This window comes from Panicum virgatum, chromosome 2K (genome assembly GCF_016808335.1).
Source record: "Panicum virgatum strain AP13 chromosome 2K, P.virgatum_v5, whole genome shotgun sequence".
In the NCBI taxonomy this organism is placed as follows: Eukaryota; Viridiplantae; Streptophyta; class Magnoliopsida; order Poales; family Poaceae; genus Panicum; species Panicum virgatum.
The window spans coordinates 60,139,486-60,164,157 of record NC_053137.1 but is presented as its reverse complement, the minus strand read 5'-3'; the positions used below and the strand labels follow the sequence as shown (position 1 = coordinate 60,164,157).

General features: G+C 47.0%; 1 protein-coding gene and 2 pseudogenes across 2 annotated transcripts; all 3 read right to left on the bottom strand.

Annotated features, from left to right (window-relative positions):
* Positions 1 to 1,329: 1,329 nt before the first annotated feature.
* Positions 1,330 to 9,550, bottom strand: LOC120691091 (annotated as a pseudogene). The gene is made up of 13 exons (XR_005682100.1): positions 9,348 to 9,550; positions 8,979 to 9,181; positions 8,706 to 8,884; positions 8,474 to 8,602; positions 8,228 to 8,286; positions 8,075 to 8,134; positions 6,412 to 7,776; positions 6,168 to 6,321; positions 4,610 to 6,098; positions 3,067 to 4,331; positions 2,355 to 2,549; positions 1,928 to 2,277; positions 1,330 to 1,824 (listed from the first exon to the last, which is right to left on the bottom strand). The product of XR_005682100.1 is annotated as a eukaryotic translation initiation factor 4G-like (transcript).
* Positions 9,551 to 12,061: 2,511 nt separating this feature from the next.
* On the bottom strand, positions 12,062 to 16,205 carry LOC120695540. Its single transcript, XM_039978759.1, has 3 exons — positions 16,074 to 16,205; positions 12,352 to 13,382; positions 12,062 to 12,241 (listed from the first exon to the last, which is right to left on the bottom strand). The coding sequence occupies exons 2-3, from the start codon at positions 13,360 to 13,362 to the stop codon at positions 12,062 to 12,064; spliced, it is 1,191 nt and encodes a 396-aa protein (XP_039834693.1). The 5' UTR covers positions 13,363 to 13,382; positions 16,074 to 16,205.
* A 3,572-nt stretch (positions 16,206 to 19,777) lies between these two features.
* Positions 19,778 to 24,525, bottom strand: LOC120691085 (annotated as a pseudogene).
* Positions 24,526 to 24,672: the final 147 nt, after the last annotated feature.

The window sequence follows — 24,672 nt, the reverse complement described above, 5'->3', positions numbered from 1 at the left end:
CTGCTTCATATAGCTATATATGACCCCCCAGCATCTATTCGACACTTACTTGTAAACGATGTAACTATTATGTCCAATCAATAAAGCTTGCCGAATGGCTTAACCTCAAAAAAAAAAAAAACAGCAGGTGGATAATTGTAGCTACCAGTGCCGTTGGCACATACAAATTCGAGACTGGCCCCCGCGTGGTTCCCGCGATCACGTTAAGCCATGAGGTTCTGTTGCCGATGCTGGTTGCCTAGAAGGCTAGAATATAGTATCCCCGAGTCCTATTGTGCAGTCCACAGTCCTGTCCCACGAGCTAAGAAACCACATGTGCGGAAGATCAACGTGTTAGTATTGAATCAAGGACCATCAATAGATTCTAATCCACCAGCCATATTTTCCAATGACCCTGCAATAATTTCCTCATCAGAACGAATAATTCACAAAATAAATACCATTTTCTCTCAGATGTTTTGTTCCATGGTTGTCTTAGAATACAGCTTGGATGATACGCTAAGCAGTTAGGTTATTCCCCCAAAAGATCCACGGACCCCCAATCTCATGATCCGTGGCCTTAGTAACAAGTTCCCATGATAATCTAAGGGTCCGATTGTAAAAGGGTTAGTCTTTAATCTTATATAATTTTAAGCTCAAAATATATAAGGAGAACATATTAGGTTATAAAGAGAACACTAGGGCCATGATAATCTAATACAATTACCAAAGCGTACGTACGGGACAGTGCATTGTGACGTTGGGGAGCAAATGCCCAAACGTGTCAGCGAGCTACTGAAACTCGACTGTAGTGTACTAATTAAATTCTCGGTCCCTGTAACAAAACCACATACTAATTACAGATCAACAAAGAGGGCTTTCAATGTAGCAGTGGCATAAGCATAAGAATCGGCTATCTGGCATGGAATCTGTTAACTAGTACAAATGACAGATCATCTGGGCATAATGTCAGGGGCCAAGCACTGAAAACACGTTCCCAACAGTTTTTTTTAAAGGCGTTCCCTATAGTTTTAGTTTTTTTTGGAAGGCGTTCCCTGCAGTTTTAATTTAATGATGATGATGACAAGATACTTCAAGATGTAAGGAAGTTAACAAATACCCTGCGGAGACCTAGTGGAACGAGCAACGGCATAAGAGCAAGAATAACTCTCAGCCAGATAATCTGGCTTGACCCACCCCTAGTATACGAAATCGATGTCAATCAATACCACATGGCGTAGCATCATCATCCATTCGAAACTGACAGTCAAATGGTTGTCGACTATGTCGTTGCTCAGCCCTAACAGACCCATACATACACGAGTATCTGAGGCGTCAGGTCCACAATAATGAAACGAGAGAAAAAAATGGCAAATTACAGCAAAATTTAAACAAGATTAACATACTCGGGCAGTCACGAGAAACATTGGCTATCAGGAAAATGCCGCTAAGTTAACCGACCATCAATTCTGATCACAAAGGAATAAGGTCAGAAGCCTGCAGGAGGCATCAGTTCAACCTACAGTTCCCCCGACTACCAACAAATATTGGTTAGCAGACTTCTCCCCGTGATCACAAAAATATTCCCTGATACTCTTATGGGAGCCTAGCTACCTGGCTTCAGCCATAACATCCACGATGACCCTTCAGCAACAATAACTTACAACCAGCACCAACTCTGAAAAAATGGGCGACCCATCACCTTCAATCTCCTCAAATAGAACATCAGGTAGCAAGTAGGAGCAGAATCAGAGGGATATTTTCCAGTTCATCATAAAAAAGGCCAGCAGGTACTTGTGGGCACAGAAAGTAAGCCGCTTCGTGACAGCACCCTGAGTTGGTAATCTGTCGTCAAAGAGTTATACATTACAACATCAAGGTAAAGTTTTCAGATCAAAGAGCTCTAGATATGATATACTCTAAAACACCTGGACTAAAACAGACTTACCTAGTAAGAATTACTTAAAAGCCTACATAAAGGCGTCCAACTTTGATCGCTTAAGATGTTGTGGTCTGAAATCCTCCAACTTTAAACTGGAACTTGACTTAACCTCATTCAAGAATGAATCACCCTTTTCTAATCTTATGGAATCCAAAACTGCCCAAAGGATATCAGCTGCAATGCCATCTTGTACAAGATGCCCAGGTTCTTCTCCACCTTCTTGAATCAATTTACCTACCTCTTGCAAGGGCAATATGTTTTCCTGCACAAACCTTGCAAGCAGTCGCCCAAGGTATTCAGTGGCTCTTGGAGCATCACTTAGAGTATCTTCCAATGAGGTAAGAACAGACGCAAGCCTAAAAATGTAATAATTTAGTCAACAATTTGTACAATGTGGACAAAGAATGATGATGAGAAAATATGAGACACCTACCCATCAGTGAGTTGCCGTTTGCTCAACAAATTATGTCGACCACTGCAAAGGCTGACAAAAAGTTTAGCCAGCAACTCTCTTTCCATGTCTTTTCTCTCAAAGGAATCATTTACCCAAAGTGATACAACAGAAGGATAGAAACTTGGAGCATTCAACTCCTCAATACACAAGGCAACTTCCTTTTCATCTTTTGCACTGCCAAAACATAAGTTGTTAGCAGACAAAATAGGACAACTGCAGTGCTAGAACTATCTTGTCATAACATAACACAAGAACCCAAGCATTTAGCAAAGAACTAAAATATACTTTATAACACAAATAGCACAAACAAAGCCCCCAATAAATCCACAAATTTCATGAATAAAGTGCAACTTTCCAGATATCTATTGGGGTAAAATTCTCTGGAAATGATAACATGTTTCATCACTTCTGTTTCTAAATATGTGAACTCCAATATGTTACGATCACATGCCCCTTCATCTCAGAAAAATAAGCAAATCAACTCTTTGCAAAGTGTATAGAGCAGAGAAATATGCAGTAAACCAAAACAAAAGCTAATAAATAAACATTAAAAAAATAAGAAGTTACTGAAACACCATATTTTAAGCAACAGGTGCCTATTTATCAATGGTCAAGTGCATAGTACATAAATTCATATTTGATGCAAATAGAAGGAATACAAAGTTAACTGTAAACATTTAAAACATATTACCTGTAATATTCCCTGATGGCCGAAATAGATTTTTCTCGCAAATCATCCTCAGAATATGATTTATTTCCTGAACGGCCTTCCTGGCTGGCAGGCCTTTGTGAAGGCCCAGCAGATTGACTCGAAGCTGGCGTTCTACCAGAGGTTCGATCAGCCAGAGAATTATAACCATTAGAACCAGAAACTATCCTTCTGTGGTCAACAACAGAAGGAAGTTCAGCATTTGATGCCGGTGGTTGCCCTCTTATAGACATACCCCTAGCAAGGCCGCCTTGTGGGCCAAGAGTGATGGCGTCATCCTTGATTGCACGCTGAGGAAGAGGAACAGTTCTACTGTCAAACTGATGCTTTTCCTCAAACCGGATGTCTTGTGAACCAAATCCACGCGAATGTGGAGGCATTCCTCGAATGCTCCCTTGTTGGGAACTTGGCGATGCTAATGCAGATGAGCCACGGGGGCCATAATCCATTGGAGGTGCTCCTCTTCTTGGGACGGAACTAACAGCTGGACCACGTCCAAGCCTACTTGATTGAGCATGTCTTTCTTGAGCTGCATCCCTGTGAACTTCCTCAATCTTCTTGGGACCTTCAACTTTACGCCTCTGTTGCCATTTATTTTTCCGCAGGTCAATTGAATCTCTCAACATAAACCGCACACGAGAAGACAACTTCTGACTTGTTGACATCTTCTGCATTATATCAAAATAGACATCCATGTGCTCCTTCGCCTTTACATGATCTATCATCTCTCCAATTGTACTCATCAATTTGCATAGTGCTTCAATGTTCTCTTCATCAGGATCTTCATAATTTCCAAACAATTTTTTAATGCACTCATGCATAATCCGTTCCGTCAACATCCTCTTTTTGTACAATTCTCCAATCAACCTAATGTTTCCCAACATGCGCCTTCGAGCACGGATTCTCTTTTCCCCTCTTCTTTGGTCTGTTTAATCACCTTCCTCTGTTTTATCAGCTTCAGCTTCTTCTCTTTACCTCTCTCAAACTCCTCTTGGCATTTGTTCAAAAGCAGTCTCTTAAATGTAATCTTTTCATTGTCTTCACTAAAATCTGGCAAGGCACCAGCCAAATGGAAGCAAAAATTAGCATACATTTCACAGAAAGTTGGTTCCATCAAAGCTTTGTCAAATATCTGTGAAATGACCCCTGTAAGAGTTGCTACACTGTCGATATTGACTTCCTTGACTTGTTCAAAAAGCTTTTCAAAGTTTTGCGGAGTCAGCTTGTTAAGAATGGCTTTCAACTGCCTCGCTTAGCCTGTTCCTCATCAGAAACTTTGCCAACAACATACTTTCTCTCTGCTTTATGCATCGCTTGCATGGGTGTGACAGGAGAAGGCATCAGACCTTTCTGCTGCCATCTATCAGCATCAGAGCCGCTGCGAGATACTTGGAAAGCTTTGTCAAATATCTGTGAAATGACCCCTGTAAGAGTTGCTACACTGTCGATATTGACTTCCTTGACTTGTTCAAAAAGCTTTTCAAAGTTTTGCGGAGTCAGCTTGTTAAGAATGGCTTTCAACTGCCTCTGCTTAGCCTGTTCCTCATCAGAAACTTTGCCAACAACATACTTTCTCTCTGCTTTATGCATCGCTTGCATGGGTGTGACAGGAGAAGGCATCAGACCTTTCTGCTGCCATCTATCAGCATCAGAGCCGCTGCGAGATACTTGGGGTCCAACAGAATGCATGGGTCCTAGAAGAAGTCCACCACCTGGTTGACCACGTGGATTCCTCAAAACACCATGATTACCACCTGTGCCACCACGATAATTGATAATTGATGGTCCATTTGCTAGGTCCATGTCACGACCAGGACTGAGAGGAACTCCTTTAGTCCACCTGTCATCAGCCATGGCAGCACCACGACGGTCACCACGAGAAGTTGGCCGGTCGGAACCCCTTCCAGGACTCGGGTGAGGCTCACGATCAACAACATAGGACTTTCCTGCTAAATTATTCATTATTGCATTGACAGCTTCATTCATCTGAAATCCAACAGGAAGACCGGTATAGTGTTGTGACAAAGTCAACAGGAAGTCCCGCGAGTATTTCTTCCTGCCATTAGCTTCAGTTGTATCTGCCTCCGATACTTTTGTGGTGCCAGCCTGATTTACAGAATCAGATTGCAGCTTTGGAGTAGACATGTCTGCGGCATCTTCCCAATCATCGGGCTCAACTTTTTTCTTCGAATCATCTGCAGATGAACTGACCTCCATTTCTTGCTCATCAGGCAGCACAGGAGTTGTATCAACTGTTGAAGAACTATCCGCTCCATCTGCAGTGCTAATAATTTCAGACTTCTCTTCTGGTCCCTTGTATGCATTATAAAGATCTGAAGTCCCAGCGGCATCAGCTTTAGAAAGCATTTCCTTTCTCTTCTTCTTCTTCGCAGCTGCGGATTTTGTCCTAGTGATCTCAACATTAGGCTTTTCCCTTGATACTGGTCGAACAGAACCTATGGTAGCAGCACTTGATTGATCACTTGACATACTTTCAGATTTCTGTTGTCCCTCTGATGAAATTTGAGTAACATTAGAAACAGCCAGGCCTGTTTCCAGACTAATACCTGAGTTGTCATCAATGGCACCTTGAACAGTAGGCTCTGAAGTTTCGGAAGTTGTCACAGCCACAGCACTGCCATCAAGAATATGCGATGAGGCTTCAGAATTCTTGGATGAGGAACTCATCATACCTTGTCCCTCAGGTGATAGTGTTGACTCTTTCGGTAACTGTTCCTGGTCAGTTTCGTGAGGTGCTGCATCTGAATTATCAGTATTAGAAGTCACTGCTGATGCCTGTTCAGTCACGTCCACTGCACATACTTTAGGTGTTTCACGTTCAGTGGCATCACAAGAAATATTATCCTTGCTAGCATCTGTGGTCATTTTGAGAATTCCCTTGCTTTCCTCACTTTCAGCAGCAGAAACAGCAACACTTTCTGCTCTCTGAGGCTCACTGGTACCCTCAGAAGTTGGTGTAGCAGAGCCCCTATCTGTCCCAGGAATATCAGCATCTGCCAAAGCAAATGAGTTAGAAAATCTAAGAGCAGCACCATACTGTTCTGAAGATATAAAGAGCTTACCATTTACTGGTATGCTGTCAGCTTCAGCTGTACCAGCCCTACTTTCAGGCAGAAGAGCTGCTGTCCCTGATGAAGAGCTGTTTAAATCCAGCTCTTTGTTCAGGTTCTTAGTTTCCTGGTGATCAACACTACCCTCTTCAGTGGATGAAGCTGACTGCACAAAGACAACAAGCACGCATGTGAAAAAAAAACAAAAAAATGAAGCAAACAAAGATAGTGTGCTAGAAAGAAGCGGACAACATACATGTGGTTCAGATGAATTTCTGGCATCCTTTTTAACAACAATTTTCTTATTATCCTTAAATGACCCACTCCTTTGAACTGATTCTTTGCTCTTCCCGTCAGCTCCAGATAAAGGTAAGGCTGAATTAGCAGTCACTGAAGTTGGTGGTTTTGCACCTTCAGTTGGCAACAGGCTTACCACAGTGGGATTCTTCTCTGAGACTAATGGAGCTTTAGTCTCCTTCTCATGGGCTGATTTATTAGAAACTGTGATCCCAGAAACAACTTCATTATCCTTCTGCCGACTTACTGGAGCATCCTCAGCAGGTCTTAGCTTAGGGGCATCAGATTTACCTGGTGGCGCAGTTATCGTGACTATGGAAGTCCCAGATTTTTCAGCCTGCAACCCACCAGGGTGCGGTTTAATTGGCATTTGGGACTGCCCAGATACTGGAGGCCCTGCAGATGGACTTATATATGTAATCGCTTGCCCAGACTGAGTGACAGGATAATTAAACCTAGGACCCGAGGATCCAGTAGGAATCTGGCTCACACCAGTTGTAGGAGGGTAATAAATCCCAGACTGATTGTAGGAATTCGACGGCTGATGAAAGAAGCCAATATGAGGAGCATAGCCACCAACTGGCTGGGACTGAGATTGTGGTGTCAAATTAGGGGCAGCCCTCTGCCCAGAAGAGTCCATCCTCTTATCAAGCTTCAACTCTTCATGAGTGTCTGGATGAGTAATTTTTACAGTAGTCTTCCGAGGGGTAACAAACTTATTTGGCTGTTGCTGAGGATATTGTGGGGGTATGTTCATAGGAATGTTACCCAATTGAGGTGGGAACTGATGACCAACTGAAGTAACATAACTCATACCCTGACCTTGATGCATCATTGCTTGCTGTTGCAATTGATGGTGCTGGATACTTGGGGCATATAGCTGCTGCGGGATTTGCGGTGCATTACTGCCTGTCAATCCCATTGACATTTGTAATGAGCTGGGTACAACTTGTGGCTGCAGTTGTGGACCGTGACCACCAAACTGCAACGGAACTGGTGCTGGCTGATGGTGAAAGGGGATCGACATTTGCACCCCAGGCATCGGTTGAACAGTAGGCCTAAGAGATGTAACATTGGGGACAGATGGAGAAGCATGCACATCTCTTTTCAATTGGGAAACATGAGGGTTGACGGAGGATGGTTGGCTGGAACCAACAGCATCCTTTCTTGGTTGCTGCTGTTGTGGAACCTGTTGTGCCTGCTGCAACAACTGCTGTGGCTGTTGCTGCTGCTTCTGCTGGTGCAGCTGCTGCTGTGATGGCTGCTGTTTAGGAGCCGATTGCATCGGACCAGGAGGTGTATCCTTAAGTTCCTCAAGAAGTGCCTGAACAGGTTATACAAATAAAATAGAATCATTTAGATACTGATTGATTCAGAATGCCTATCAAATCAGTATCAACAACACAAGCAAAAGGAACTGGCTGTGTGTCAATCAAGGCAAATTAATCATAAGGATGTAACATTGTAGCAAGTTCCAGCAGTCCAGCAAAACAAGCACTAAACTGACAGATACTAGTTACAACAGACTGATAAATTAAAAAATGTTGCAAGGAAAGGACAACATAAACAACGTCCCAAGGAATGGACAAGATAAACAACGTCCCAAGGAAAGGACAAGATACCTGATTACGCTTTTGTTCATCCAAATTTGGAGGAGCTGAGCTTGTCCTAGCAGGAAATTGCTATACAAAAAATTATTTAAATTAGATGCAGGTAGAAACTTAAATTTTGTAAGCTTTCAGAGCTGCAGAAGAAAAAGGGTAACAAAATCATACCGGTAGTCCATTCATATTTATACTACCAAACTGAAAGTTAAATCCCTTGGATGATTCTCCTGAAAAGAAGCAAAACAATAAGAAAAATAAGACAGCTACCCATGCATCATGGTATATATGTAACTAAAACAGGGTGGAACAACGAAGGTGAAGATGCCCAAAACCACCATGGATGGTTACCATGCATATGCATATGCAATATATATAATGGCACATAACATTTTATTAGGGGGGAAAAAGGCAAACCTTTCGAGGCTCCCTGAGGAACAGGGGGATTAGAGCTCTTAGGTGGTGCCCTGGGGGCAGCATGGGTAGCTTTTGGCAATGGTGCATTAGCCGGCTTCTCGGCAGGTGATGACGACGATAGTTGTGGATCTGGCAACTCAAAAAGAACACATGCAATCAACCAAAGGATCAGGTCACGTTTTGCACCATTCCAATCGCAACAAAAGGTACCAGACCAGGGAGTCAGTCTCACCATGGTGCTGTGGCCGTGGCGCAGGGACGGGAAAATGTGCCGCTGCATTCTGAGGTGCGACTGGAGGGCGCGCAGGTGTCTGGTGGGGAACTGGCGCCGGAGCGGGCTGGAAGCCGGTGGTATCAGGCTGGCTCACCACCCTCTGGTGCCCGCCATGGCCATTGCCCGACTTTCTGAAGCTGCAATCGAGATCCAAAGTCCCATCAAAACCCTACCTTCCCAAACGAGATCGAATCAACGGTGAGAGGGCAATCAGAGTGGGCCGGAGTTTACCTGCGGTTAGATGAGAGGGGAGGCTGGCCCGAGGAGCCCCCGCCGCCCTTGCCCGCGCCGCCGACTCCGCCTCCGCGGTGGCCGCCGAAGCTGCTGGACCGGCCGGGTCTCCTGTGCCCCTCGCCCCTGTCCCCTCGCTGGGACATAAATCCCTGTGACTATCTCCTCCGATCTCCTCCTTCTTCTTCTCCCAGCGAGCAGCCCTGATCCAATCACACCCACCCACCCGACAACAGAAAAAAAGGCTAAATCACCTGGAACGAACAAACGAACAAAATCGCGGAAAGCCACAAACCCTAGCGCGAATCGCTCCGCGCAGCGGGCGGCGGCGCGGCGGGGGAATCCCGCCGGCGGGGAGGCGAGGCGTACCTGGGGGCGGCGGCGCCTAGGGTTTGGTCGTGGCCAGTGCGGGCAGGCGACACGGGGGGCCGAACGAATTGGTGGTGATGGGTTTGGGTTGGGGGAGGGGGAGAAGTGCAATCGAAGGGAAGGGAAGGGAAGGGGAGGCGTCTCTCTCTAGTAGTATAGCCCCAGGCAGCCAGCAGCTGCAGCAGCAAATCGAGGGCGATACGATTACGCAAGGAACCAAAAGTGTAGCCCGATTTCTAATCTCAACGAAATTCCGAGGCTTTTTCGTGTGTGAGATGCGAGCTGAGAGCGGTCAAGGGTCCAGATCGGACGGACGGGGCTGGATGGCTGCCGTCCGCTCGCGGGGCCGCGATTTTCGCCTTGGGCCTAGTTGTTTCGAGCTCGACACAGTTGGGCCGGGCCGGGCCGGGCCGGGAGGGCGCGCACGATACACTTAAAAATGAGTCCGCCAGTGCTAGATAGTACACCTTGGGTAGTGGGTGTGCGGCACGTGCGGGGACACAGCATTTCAAACTCAAAACAGAATTCCATCAAAAAGTAACCATAACATTACAGGTCAACAGAACCACAAAGCATACACGTTTAGTGTTCAAACCGATTGCACTTGACAGGAAGCCATGCTTCGCATTATCGCATTAGTCATGCAGACATAAGTAAACTATAACAAGTTTTTGACGAGCAGTACTAAATTAACTAAAATTACTAGGTCCCATCATGAAGTGCCGCCCCATCATGACCATCCTCCATTTCTCCCTGCATACATCAGATGAGTGGTCATACCGATGCCCCAAAAGCAAGCATATTAGTCCCTGCAGATGAATCTAGATAGAACTGAGAAGCGGTGACTGTACATGCGACGTGAATCTTTACTTCCACAGTTCCACAATAAGAACAATTTTTGTTTAGAAAAGATATGGTTTAAAAGGTTCATTAACTCCAGAAAACGGGGAGGAAAAAAAAAGACAGGGTGTGAACAAGAACTAAAGGCGTCAAAGCCAAAATCACTAAAATCATGTCGACAATTAATAAAGGCATCGGAAGCCCTCAAACACTGTTATCAAGCTTCAAATTACTATGTAAGTTGAAACAGGCTGGAATGCTAAACTCAGACTGAATTCAAGATTGATTTGAATTAAGCAATCCCCTCATGAATACACCAAATATACCCAAGTCAAGTGGAAAAGAGGTTCGTAAACAGAATATCTGTCTCTATATTTCTAAAATATGCATCACTAAATCACCATAAGCTTCAACAAAAAAGTAACATGAGTGCCCGGTCCCTTGAACGGATTGAATTACTTAATCGTACACAACATGAAACTTGATAAACTAGGAACGGATTTCTACAGCTGATCCAAATGGAACAGAGATTAGTATCGAATATAAGTACCATCTCAAGAACTGCCATGAGTTTGGCACGATTTGGGTCTGTCATAGACCATGTATAAGTAGCAACAGCAACTGGTAGCAGTCTAGCAGACAGAATATGAGCATGAATAAGCATACATTAGCTTCTGATACAACTCTGAACTCAAACTTCAGATTATCAGCTCGTTGAACAAACATGTGCATACTGCATAGTCTGCACAATTAAGTTCAACAAGAACTCTTTCTAGTAGAAAAACTAAATGAAAAAAGATGACATTGTTCAACATGATCCATTAAAAAAAGGTGTGCATCAAAAAAAGTTAAAAACAATCAGTAAAAAGCCCGTACAAGATGCTACAACTAGATCCCCAACTGTCTTTCCCTCAAAAAAGAAAATATGCTACAACTAAAGATCTGCTTAGATAATATGGCAGAATATGACAACCTTGTCCAGTCCAATATAACAGTACATTTTAGGGGTTTGCTCGTAGATGTATGAACAACCAATCAAATTAATAAAAACTGTTACTTGTAGGGGCTTGCTTGTAGATGTATCAAAGGACAATCGGATAAATAAAAACTATTACCCTCCACTATACCCAGCTATTAGAGAAGTTGTTTCAACAAGCATGTACATAAACTGAATGAGTCGTTTAATTTAGACCATTTGTGAAAAAGAAATACATTGACTTTTCAGGAACAAAGGGAAGACAACATTACTTAAGGGAACTAAATTGTGCCCTATGAACAGATACCCTATGTTTCAAATTTTTCTAACAAGAAGAGAGATAATAAAATGAGAGGAATTGCAATACTTCTGTGTTTTACATGGATAAATAGTCCAGCTAAGGATCCAAAACAAACATACTATGACAAGTTTAACAAATGTTCTTATCAAACACTTTCTGCATAAATAAATCATATATACAAATTTTTTTCTCTACTAAGTTCTCAAGAATTATGAATGTCCCAAAACTCTAGATGGACAAATGCCTATCCTATCACAAATTGCTTTCTTTCATTTCCCAGATGCCTTAAACAGATGGCACAGACGAAAACATTTAAACACGACAGCAACAAAGGCAGCAACTTATCTAATATACCATGCTTTATAGAATGCATGGAACAGTAATAACTAACCATCTGATAACCGAGAAAGTATATCACAGGCAGATAGCCAAACAGCGGTGAAAAACAGGACCTATATAATTTACTTGCTCCCTCTACATAAATTGGAACCATAGTCAACCACATCAGCATCAGAAAAGAAACTACTTAACATGAGAGAATCACAGTTTTTACAGAACATATAATAGGCACAGTAGAGTATGACGAAGCTTACCAGTTTATATAGTTGGTTTTGCCAATGGTGGTGGGTAGCCAAAGTATGAAAAGACAGTGTGGAAGCACCGCTTCATCACACAGACCTTCTTACGTTCAGAAGTCTTGACATCAAGTGACAAATATTCAACATCTGGAGCTTCTGCCGACAAGTGCGCTGAGTTGTCCAAAGAGTCCTCCGACGACTAACCCAACGAATAATCTGAGTTCTGATCTTGCAGAGCGCCATGAAGGAATAAGAATCCCTCAGCCGCGCCCAAGGTGAAATAGTTATACTGGGTTGGCAATGATATCACATTATCACATTTTCGAATTGCCAGGCATCTGAAGATGCACTGCCATTTTCCTTTGTGATGCGAATTATGTCGGTTGGGCCATCCCCAAAGCAATCAGCAAGAAAAAACACCTCAGGGGTTCTATCTCTACCCAGTACAATGAGAGGCTTCCCGCTGTCATGCACACGGTAGTTAGCCAGATTGTTGTTGACAATAGATATCTCCATACTGAACACATCAAGCACAAGCAATTTGTTCCTCCAAGGCACCATCCAGTAGAAGCGACCCTGCTCATGATCATGACAGGAGCAGCTGTACCGGCTGTCGGGCATGACAGTGCCCAGTGAACTACAGCTGAGATAGGCAGGGATGTGCCATTGTCCAGTGATGGAGGTAAATTCAAACACAACCACCATAGTTTTGTTACACGCCACACATACCACTCTGAATGATGTCTCGTCCTCATCTTCACCGGTAGGAGCGAAGAAAAGACCGAAATCAATGAGGTGCTTGTGCTGACCCCTTAGTGTTTTGGGTATGCGAGGAAGCAGGCTGTATCGCCGGGATAAGGGGTCACACACCGCGAGGTCGAGATCCCTCAGCAAGACGGTGGCGTAGTATTCAAACCCGGGGTCGCAATCGGGGGTGCACTCCAGGAGGACGCGGCCCTGGAGAACGTCGCGGGGACGCCAGGGCGTGGGCCACCTCCCTGGGGGCACGAAGGAGTAGGAGAAGTCGGCGGCGTCGGCGAAGGCGCGAGCAAGCGGCGCGGAGGGGTGGGGCGGCTGCGCGGGGTGAAATCCCTCGTAGGCGGCGAAGCCCAGCAGTGGCGGCGGGTGGATGGCGCGGAAGCGGCGGAGGAAGGAGCGGGCGGTGATGATCCGACGGAAGGAGGCGCAGGCAGCGGAGGCGCGGGCCACGTCGGCCGCGGTGGGTAGGCGGAGGAAGATCTCCTCGAAGAGCTCATCTGTGAGGGTCGGGAGCGACCCCAGCGCCTGGGGGTCGGGTATCGGCGGCGCCGGCAAGGCCATGGCGGCGGCGAATCGGCTGCCTGTTGGAGCTAGGCTAGACATGGCGGGTCGTGGCGATGTGCGTGCGCGCCTGTGTGCGTCGTGCCTGCATGCATGACGGGGCACGGTGTGCATGCGTGTGTGCGTGAGTTGTGTGCAGCCCAGTGGAAGCGCCATGTGCGTGGGTGTGTCGCGGCCAGCGAGCACGAGGTGGCTCGGGCTGGTGCGGGCGATGCGGGAGGAAGGGCTAGCACGTGTGTGTAGACGCGGTCGTGGATCGTTGATGTGGTGGCGGGCGCAGCGGAAGGCCGTTGGGCACGAGCGTGCGTCGTGTGGTCATGGCGAGAGCGCCGGACGCGGATCAGAGACCACGTCGTGTGGTCATGGCGAGAGCGCCGGGCGCGGATCAGAGACCCACAGCGGCTATAAGAGCCACCACCCATCCCTGTGTAATGCTTGCCGAGTCGAGATGGAATAAACGGCCAACATACGGGCGAGGTCGCTCGCCGGGGCGTTCGTCGCTGAAATTACTCTTCATCTTCTTCCTTGGTCTGCCAACAAGAGTGAGCGCGAGAGTGCGAGGCAAGCGGCGCAGCAGCGATCCGGAGGGCCAACAATTGGTATCAAAGCCGAGGTTGTCGGAGGCGCGCTGGTGGTGGCCGGCGGCGTGACGGCGTCGAGTGATGACGGTGCGGCTAGTTCGCTCGGCCGTGTGTTGGCCCGTGCGTGATCACCGATGGAGGCGCTGCGGCAGTGGATCGTGTGTCGATCCTGTTGGATGCGCGTGGCGGCGTGTGTCGCCGGAGGAGAAGCAGGAAGGTCGCCGGCCGTTTGGGCGTGTGTGCGGGTCGTGTGGGCGAGCGTGTCGCTTGGGCACGACGCAGCACGTGAGCGCGGCCATGGCGAAGAAGTCGCTGGCGGAGAGGCTCAGCGTGTGTTGCTGAGGGAGTCGCTGGTGGAGAAGACGAAGTTCGGCGTGTGTCGCCGAGGAAGAAGACGGTGGAGATAACCCTCGGTGTGTGTCGCCAAGGACGAAGGAGACCGTGGCACGCGACGGCGACGGGCGACGCGGCAGCCACGGCGGAGAAGGCGGAGCTCCAGTGACGGCGCAGCGACGCCGGTGGTCGCGACGGGGAGCGGACGACGCTACGTCGCGATTGGGGGGAGTGATCGTCGATGTTAGACGTGCGTTTGAGCGCGGTGTGTGCGCGTTGTGCGTGTGTGGGTTGTGCGTGTGTGGGTTTGTTCGCGCCGTGAGCGCGGTGTGCGTTGAGTGCACGGGCGTGCGTGATGCCGTGGCCACAGCGTGCGTGCGTGTGCAGCGTGGCGGGCATGGCGAGTGCGCACGGAGGGCACAGGTGCTGGTCAGCGTGGAGCGTGCAGGAGCTGCGCAAGGTGAGTGCGACGGTGCACCGGCCCGGGTCAGCGGATGATCACGCCGGTGATCGTGCGGCGGGAGCTGGTCGTACGGTGTCGGTGAAGGCGAGCTGGAGCCAATTCGGTGCACAAGGAGAGGCCGGGACGCACGGGAGCGCGTGGACGTCGCGCGGAGGCCGGATTGTGCAGATCATGGCGAATGGCGGAGATGCTCGCAGACGCCGGCGAGATTCCAGTGAAGACGAAGCAACCATGTCAAGCCTAGGGGGGAGATTGTTGGAGCTAGGCTAGACATGGCGGGTCGTGGCGATGTGCGTGCGCGCCTGTGTGCGTCGTGCCTGCATGCATGACGGGGCACGGTGTGCATGCGTGTGTGCGTGAGTTGTGTGCAGCCCAGTGGAAGCGCCATGTGTGTGGGTGCGTCGCGGCCAGCGAGCACGAGGTGGCTCGGGCTGGTGCGGGCGATGCGGGAGGAAGGGCTAGCACGTGTGTGTAGACGCGGTCGTGGATCGTTGATGTGGTGGCGGGCGCAGCGGAAGGCCGTTGGGCACGAGCGTGCGTCGTGTGGTCATGGCGAGAGCGCCGGGCACGGATCAGAGACCCACAGCGGCTATAAGAGCCACCACCCATCCCTGTGTAATGCTTGCCGAGTCGAGATGGAATAAACGGCCAACATACGGGCGAGGTCGCTCGCCGGGGGCGTTCGTCGCTGAAATTACTCTTCATCTTCTTCCTTGGTCTGCCAGCAAGAGTGAGCGCGAGAGTGCGAGGCAAGCGGCGCAGCAGCGATCCGTAGGGCCAACAATATTGTTGGGATTAGTCCCACATTGGTTGTGGGGGGAGAGTTGAACCAACATAAAAGTGGGGGAGTCTCTCACCTCTTGGGCTAGCTTTTGGGGTGTAGCAAGACTTCCTCCGGGTGTGTGCCCGTTGGGTCGACTCTCCTGGTTTTTGGGCCAACAATTGGTATCAGAGCTGGGTCCATAATCTCCTGTGCCCGTGCACACTCGGGTGGTGTAGGCCCGAAGCCCAGTGGACCCGTGGGTGTGAGGCCCGTGTGTGCTCGTGTGTCGAGCCGGTCAGTGGTGGACCGCGAGTGTGAGGCCCATATGTGCTCGTGTGTGGAGCCGGTCTCTGGTGGACTGTGGTGTGGGCCCGGTCAGTGCTAAGGGGCACCAATGTGTGACGGGGGAGATTGTTGGGATTAGTCTCACATTGGTTGTGGGGGGAGAGTTGAACCAACATAAAAGTGGGGGGAGTCTCTCACCTCTTGGGCTAGCTTTTGGGGTGTAGCAAGACTTCCTCCGGGTGTGTGCCCGTTGGGTCGACTCTCCTGGTTTTTGGGCCAACACTGCTGGCGCCCGGCGAGGTGGGATTATGGGAAGATCGAACAGAGGGGATCGTGGGTTTAGGGTTTGCCCGTTTGGGGAGGTAGGGGCGGGGCTATGCGGCGGCAGTGTGCGACTAGGCGATGAGCCGGTGAGAAGGGCCTTGTTTGGATCGGCAACAAAACTAGCACGCACACTTTCCGAAAAAAGAATCTCGCATGCATGAAGCACTAAATGAAGTCAATTTGCAAAACTTTTTTAGGGATGGGTGTAACTTTTCGCGACGAATCTAATGACGGTAATTAATCGATGATTAGCTACAGTGATGTTACAGTAACCATCCTCTAATCGCGCGGTCAAAGGCCTCGTTAGATTCTTCAGGGTCACTAGCGCGGGGGTTCTGAAGTTGGTTTTGTAAACTGACTTTGTTTGACACCGTAATTAACAGTCAAAGTTGTTACTATTCACTAGTGCTACAAAACCAAACAAGGCCAAGAAAGGGAGACGAGTGAGCGAGGGACAAACATTTTGAACAGCAGGTTCGTGGCCTCTCTTGTGAACTACCGTTATCACTCGCCAATTCATAATTTTATCGTTTTTTTTCAGAGTTTGGCCCGAGGTTTTTCTATTAACAATTTCATGCGGTGCCAGTCTCAGTAGCAGTTTAATACCAACATCTATCCATAATCCCACCTCATGGTTACATCATTATGGAAGTTTTACAAGTTAAACGTTATACCATATCAATAATTTTGCTGACATGATAACATCATTACAAGAGATAAGAGGAAGTTTTATAAGGATTTGGGAGGAGTTTCATTCTCATGACATCTATCCGGCTCGGTTACTAAATTTACAGTCATGGTAACCGTACAATAAAACTGTGCATTAAGACTAGTCTAGGTATTTACACGCTGCTCCGTGATTTCGAAATATTTTTTTACATGGCGTTCTATACATCTTCATCATTGGAAAGGTCATCTTCATTATTAGGAATGTCAAATATTACACTTGCCTACTGGTGCTATTATACACTATTTTTTCCCTACACATTTGATGACACACCGACGAACAACTCTTAGACACAGTTTTTTTAATAAAAGACTAACTCTTACAAACTACTCCATCTATTCTAAATGCCGGTTATTAATGGAATTCCTTATCGGCTTTTCGTGAAATACTCAATCAGTTGTTTTAGATTTTCTAAATTCATAGTTTTCACTATGCAGGTAGAATATGAGTTCATTCCGATCACATTGGGTCGTCCATGAGACCATGACAACTTCATTGTTGAATTTCGATGGTTTCACTCCGATCCTCATCTCCAAGGCAGTGCTAGTGATTCGTCATCCCATTCAATTTCCAGACTCCTTGTTCTGTTTTCTTTTTCTGTTTCTAGCTTCGGCTGTACCTTTGTGCTCTGTCTGCTCTAGCTGCCTGGTGTTGTTCCAGTGTCTGTAGGTGCTGTCTCTTTCGCTAGGTTTTGCTGCTTTTTCTTGATGAAACTGCTACACAAGACACCCCTTTGTTTTGTTTTGTCTAATGGATGAAATGAGGCAGGGCGTGTTGCGCCTGTCAGTCTAAAAAAAAAAGAATCATGAGAAGTGAGAAAGTTGTGTCGACGCCTCAATGCAAAACACCCCTTTTCAGTATTTAAGGTCTTTCATTTGAATGTAGCTACCACACTCTGAAAGAAAAGGCAGTACATGACAGTAGTGTGGGTAACATGAACACAACAGAATTTGTATGCAAACGCTCAGCATTTTAACACATGTGCAGTTCAGCAATTTGCCTGCCGTAATTCCTCTAAATTAAAAAAGCAGCGGCAATAAGAGCTCGAAAGTCTAATTGAACGTGTAGCATAGACCTAGTTCTCTTTCTTTGCTTCAGTCTATACACCGTGTTCGGCTGCTCAAGCAAAGCAGCAGGCTGGCAAAGCCCCACATGCATCTGGACCAAGCTGCCGGCAGGAAGAGCGCGCAAAGCCGCAAAGGAAACCTCTACAAACGCGAGAGCCTGGCTGCCTGCTGGTGCCCCGCCGGTCGGCCGTACGTACGTGAGTCCAGAGCTTCGCACGCGGGGGGCGCTGCTCGGCTCTACAGCCGTGCTGCCCGTGCAGGTGCAGGTCACGACTGGCAGATAGGTGACGAACTGTTCTTCTGATCATGCCTGAAGCGCGTCCTGGACAGCTCGATGCACAGCGGATTTTGACGAACAGCGAAACGGCCGCGCCGCACGCGAGCTGAGGAAGGAGAAAGGCGCAGGCGCTGCACAGATCGTGCGCGCGCCATGAAGACGCCGCGCGCTCCGGTTGCGCCCGTCCCGTGGCGCGGCGCGGCGGGCCGAGGTGAATGGGGATGGGGCCGACCAGCGACCACCCCCATTCAGAAATTTCTCCATTTTCTTTCTCCCTGCACCGACCGTGTCGGAGTCCGAATTTTCTTGTGATGCTGACTAGCTTTCCCCTCTGCTCACGTGATTTTTCTCGTGATTTCTGCACATCTTTAGCCATCTGAATTTGCCAATCTCTTTTGGTCTGGGGGGAGACGGTATTTCATTTATCGTCCACCGGCGCAGCAATTTCTCCGTTTTTCCGTCCTGCTGCATATCACTTGGACGCGCTCTACGACACAGTGTGGCGCATCGTGCTTGTCGAGAGCGCGCGAGGAGCCCAGGAGGCCCACTCATCTGCCACCAAACAACGAGGTGATGCTCGCGAGGGCAATGCCGCCGAGAGCCCGAGACCCGGCCCGCGCCGCCGCCGTCGCCGCTCACCTGGCGTGTCAGGTGTGTCTCATACAATGTCCGTGGAGAGCAGGCGAAGATGACGAGGTCCCCCGGGGACGAGCACAGGCACGGGGAGCCGCCAGGGACGACGGCAGCGCAGGCGGCCGGGCACGTCACCTGCGTGCTGCGTGGCCTGTGTTCAAGCATGGTCTCATGGTGAACGATCTCATCGTCGCGCCCACATCCCTTAGGATTCTAGGAAAATTGATCGTTTGGAGTGGCCGAAATTGATTTCAAACTCCTATGGAACTGCCCTGTTCTATGTGTTTCCTGTTGGGTTGATCATGTCAGCGATGATGTCAACATTTAGAAAATATCATAGCTAATCAATAGCTGCTAATGAATAAGTCCAAATTGGACTTGAGCTCTTGATTGGAGGGCAATAGAAGGCCCTTGAAAGGTGATGTCCCACCTGTGATGCTGTGAATATAAATAGGAGAGTCCTTATGGACATAAGTCTATACGTTTTAGCCTCTCCCCTAAAAAACCAAGCTGCCCAATCTCAGCTAATCACAGAAATCACAGGTGGACTGCCTTCTCTACTTAATTTTAGCACTAGAAGCAAGAACAACAAAGAAGAAAGATGAGAAGCTCAAGTAATTAAGGTATGTTTAACATCCCATCTTAATTGTGTGGTTCCTTCTTGGGCTAGATGATCCTGCACATCTAACATTTCCATGTTCCAGGTGTCCCCCATGAAAAGTAGTAAAGCACTATGAAGCAAAACTTGAGGCGCTGCAAGTGGGTGAGTAGTTTCAAGCACAAGCTAACAGGCACATCCAGCAGCTGTCTTTGCGAATCGAAATAAGCAGCTTGACTTTGGGCGACTGAAGAAATAGAACGTGAGATGCGCTTCAGCTATGCACTCTGGAAAATACCTGAACACTACAAGAATGCATCACTGAACTGTTCAAGCCTCATGCAGCCAATCGACACCACTAGGGTACAGGCATTGTTGTTTGACATAATGAAAGCATTTTAACAAGTTCTCGCGTCCATAATACGCACCATAAGACGCTATTGGTGTTCAAATTATAAGAAATTAAAGCACCAACGCCCTGTGCACATATATATAACCAAAAGGTTACCACCCATCAGTTGCGGTTCAGGTTAACTGTATTCAACCACCTAGATGGCCACATTACATGCCGAAGTTTAACAAGTCTAGGGCAACACCGCATCTACTAACATCTATTCGGACTACTAGATACTACATTGGGCATTATGCGTTGGATTGAAGGATAACTAGCAACCAGCCGAAGCAGAAGGTCCAAGCTAGCATGGCATCCATCTCCATCTCTCTGGCAGGCACGCCGTCCAGTATGACATCCATCTGGCAGTTGGGCAGTGCATACGAACAGCATGACACAAAATCAGCTAAAGCACGTGGATCACCCCACTGCAAAAGATGATGAGTGAGAAGCAACTGTTGTTAGATGCAATCCAAACACTGAGTTTGACAGTTTCGCTTAAATCAGTATTCTCTATGCTGTAAGTAAGGTGAGCTCTTTTAAAATCAGTATTCTCTATGCTGTAAGTAAGATGAGCTCTTTTATGGTGCACAATACTACTACTTGGTAGTATGGTATGCAATACACTTCCAACACTTGCGTAACAGCCTTGTTTTAAAGCTATAGCTGTGTGCCCGTGTGACCCTACGCAAATGGGTTTCTCATCCTCGGTCCTCAAGGTATCTTATTGCATCTCAAGATATATATTTCAGACAAACACCAAAAAGGCTAAAACTACACAAAAAGTAAAATTTAGCATTAAAAAAATTATTTTCACATTATTGATCAATTAATTCAGTGTCATTTTCATTATGCTCAAATAACACTACAGATGAAGTGATGATGATGGATAAACATAATGAAACTAATACTTTCTCGTGTTATATTGTTCAGGTAGCGTCCAAGGACTGTTACACAGTGCCATGTAAAGCGATCAGTTCGAAAAAACTATACTTGGTACTCCAACTATGAACCAAACTGTAGCTATCTATATGCATAGAAATTAGAACCACATCTGCATGTACCAAACCGCTATTAAAAAAGTTGAAAGATCTGTGCATGAATTGCAAAAGAAGAGGTAATAATCAACATACTCACTTCAACAGAAAAAGGGACATCAACATTTAAGCAACATGATGTATGAGTGCACACAACATGCATGATAGGCAATGATACAATCATTCCATAAACCTTTAAGCTTGTGTCCCAGCAAAAGGTATTGGAACTCCAAGAAGTTTGTAATTTTGGAATTTGGACATAGAAAGAGACTACACATACAAGGCGTAATGCGATCAATCAAAAAGTAGATGTGCAATGCAATCAATAGAAATAGTCCCAATACAAGCAACAGGGAGTGCGGCACTGTTCAAAAGAGTCAGCCTAAACTATATGAAAAAAATTTAGAGTACGGCACTGTTGTACAGGACTGCAATCAAATGAGCACTCTGCACTATAGATTACTACTTTGAAACACCGGAGGAACAACTAACCACAAGAACATCCTTTAGACAAGAATTACTATAACTCTAATTAAGCACCAAGTAGTAGACGAGCTATGTTTAGTTGTTTACACTGTTAGCAACCAACAGTACAAAAGGAAGAAAAAAAACTGACTTTATGTAGAATCTCCGTATTATCTGAGCACTTAAGCAGCATACAGATTGATTTGTGGATGAAATACAGGCAGGCGTGCAGCTCATCACTACTTAAACCGTTAGTCATCTGCACCAAAAAAAAAACATAATCATACCTACTTATGCCATCAGTTGGAAAGGAAGTAACTTAACCCTAACCTAGGTGAAAACAATGGCCAAAGACTAAAATATTTATATAGTAACAAAAGACATAATACTACACCACAACACTGTTGAACAATACTTTGAAGGAAAAAGGTACACGGTTGAGCAAAATAAAGAAGGGGATTGAAAGAACCACAAGCTTCAACACCATCATCTGCCAAGCCTAACACATAAAGAAACTATCTAAACAATAAATACATGTAACACCACCAGATAATCAAGCAGCTGAAAAGATAAATTGTCAATCATAAATGAGCTGAGCCAATATTGATGCAACTCCAATATATATACATTTAAGAAAAACAGAGACCAAGATACATAAGAAATCCCAAACAGTCAGTTTGCAAGCAAAGACATGAGAGCAAGCTTACCACTTCATATTGTAGGCAGTGACAGTGATGGTGGGTAACCAGTATATAGGGCTAGCATGGGACAGTAATCAGGGTGAATCATCCCTCGAACCCTCTGAAGCTGTGAAGTCTTGAAATCCAGTGACATTGGATTTTGTGCGCACGGGTCAGGTGCCCACCCATCAATCGTTCCGTTCATTTCAAAAGATGCTGTGAGATTCGTGCTACCTGACGTGTATCCTCCATGCATTTAGATTAATCAGCATGCATTTACTCTGCAAACAACCATAGGTTGATAGGTTGTACGAGTATTGGGGAGACAACTTTTATTTGAAACACTGAACTCTTTTGCACCCTCCACTATGTGTAGTGGCAAACTGCAGCGTTATACAAGACGTGCAGCCCTTTCTTGTTCCAAATTACATAAAGAACCAGTCGGGTTGCATAGTCATTGCCTCGTGATCAACTTATCTGCTGTCAGTATCTTTTGTTGCACGAGAAAGCATTCAACGAATTTATATTTGAGAACATATCTGGTGGAAACTAAACCTTTGTGAAAACCCATGCTGCAAACCACGACAAAAAAATCAACTAAATTCACTAAAAAATCACACGCAAATGATATGATGATACACAATCTTGTAAAATATCTTGTCCAAACTCGACTTTGTTTGTAAGATATAAAAATAATAAATTTCTTATTTTTATATCTTACAAACAAAGTCGTGTTTGGACGGGATATTTTACAAGCTTGTGTATCATCATATCATCTACATGTGTGATTTTTTCGTAAATTTAGATGACTCTTTTGCCGTGATTTGCACGGATTTTTATGAAAATTGTGGTTTCCACCAGATATGTTCCCTTTATGTTTTCACTCCTATTCTACCATCAATAATGTTCTGACACTGACAACGACCATAGAAATAAATCCAGCTTGAACCAAAATCATGGGATATATCCTTTTTGGCGCCCCGCCCATGCAACCATGAATATACAAAATTTATGTTTTCTCCGTTCTTATAACAAAAAAACCCGACATGCTTGGCCCCCCGGGGAAAAGTTGACGATCTAATACATTTACCAGAGGCGTAAAAAAACTGCTAGAATGTTCAAGGACCAAAATCCAAAAGCTTTCTGACGGGAGGCCCCGAAACCATCTAGGATGTGCTTGTTTTTTTGGTTGGATATACAAATTAATCAGTTTGCCATATTGTTTTAATTAATGAGTGCTGCCCAATAGTCTTTGAATGCATGTGCGTGATTCGAAAGTGCGCTTCCTTGCACAGCACTCACACAGCCACTACGTCCTGTAAAAAAGTGCAAACCCTCACTACCATCTGAAAAAGTGAACATCTGTGCACACGCTACGCGCGCCCCACTCCATAGGCGATCGGTAGGCCGGTAGTATTTAGGGCTCCAAAATCACTGGTTTAGCCACTGTGATGATCCTCGGTTACCTTTACACGTGCCAACCAGTTGGACGGTGTGCACCTAGCCCCATGCACACAGAATATTTTTCCTACAACCAAACTATGGTGTTCCTTGCAGCAGCAATTTCCCATCAGCAACACCTAGCATGTTAAACTTATATGTGAGAGACAGCCTGACTGTATTCTCTAGCACCCACTCGTTGGCACCCTCACCGTGATTAGACCTGTTTGAACTAAACAGCTGCAGTACAGAACTTGCAGTGAAATTCCTACTAGAAAACATGAACATCCCACGTCTGCTTTCCCCTAACTCCATCATAGCAAATTCCTCAAGCATGTAGCCAGACGGATGAGTGACTCGGTAGAACTCCATCCTGCCCATGTCTAGCACAATCAGATTGGAGCGGTAGGGGAATCCCGAACAAAATAACCAGTAGAAACAGCCATATGCATAGCTGCGCCAATGCAGCGGGGAGCGTTCAGCGACAGGAGGCACGCCAGGGTTGAGATCGCGCCAGCTGGGAGATGCAATGGCTCGCCACTGCCTGCTGGCAGAAGAGAAGACGAATGCAACCAGCTTGGTTCGGCATTGGGCCATCCAGATCACCCTGAACGACTCAGGCGCTCCTGCCACGGCAAGCGACTCCTCCCCCTCGCAGCAGCTGGGAGCAAAGTAGCACGTAGCGACGGAACAAGGGGTCGCATACCGCAATCGTGTTGGATGCAGGACCCGTACCCTCGTCGCGGTCGAGGACGAAGCGGCCGCCGCAGGCGTCGCGGACCATCCAGAAGCCCGGCCCGGGGAGGAACGAGAACCCGAAGTCGGCGGCGTCGGGTGGGGCGGCTCGACGGGGTGGAACTGCGCGGAGAAGGTGTGGAAGCCGAGGAGCGACGGCTGGTGGAGCGCGTGCACGCGGCGGAGGAAGGCGCGGCCGGTGATGACGCGGCGGAAGGCGGGGCAGGACGCGCAGGCGCGGCCCAGGTCCTCGAGCGCGGGGAGGCGGATGAGGATCTCTGCGAGGATGTCGTCGGAGAAGGGCAGCGCCATCGCGGGCGGCGTGGTTTTTTTTTTTTGAAGAAATGGGGATTTGGATTTTGGAGAGAGAGAGAGAGACGTTGCGGGAGTGAGAGAGGCCGGCCGCCGGCGAGACTTGAAGGTGAGTGAGTGACGGTGCTCAGTCGGAGTTACTGCGCGTTTACTGAGCCGTCCTCCCACTGCTCGCCGTGCCGCACGCACCAGCACCAGC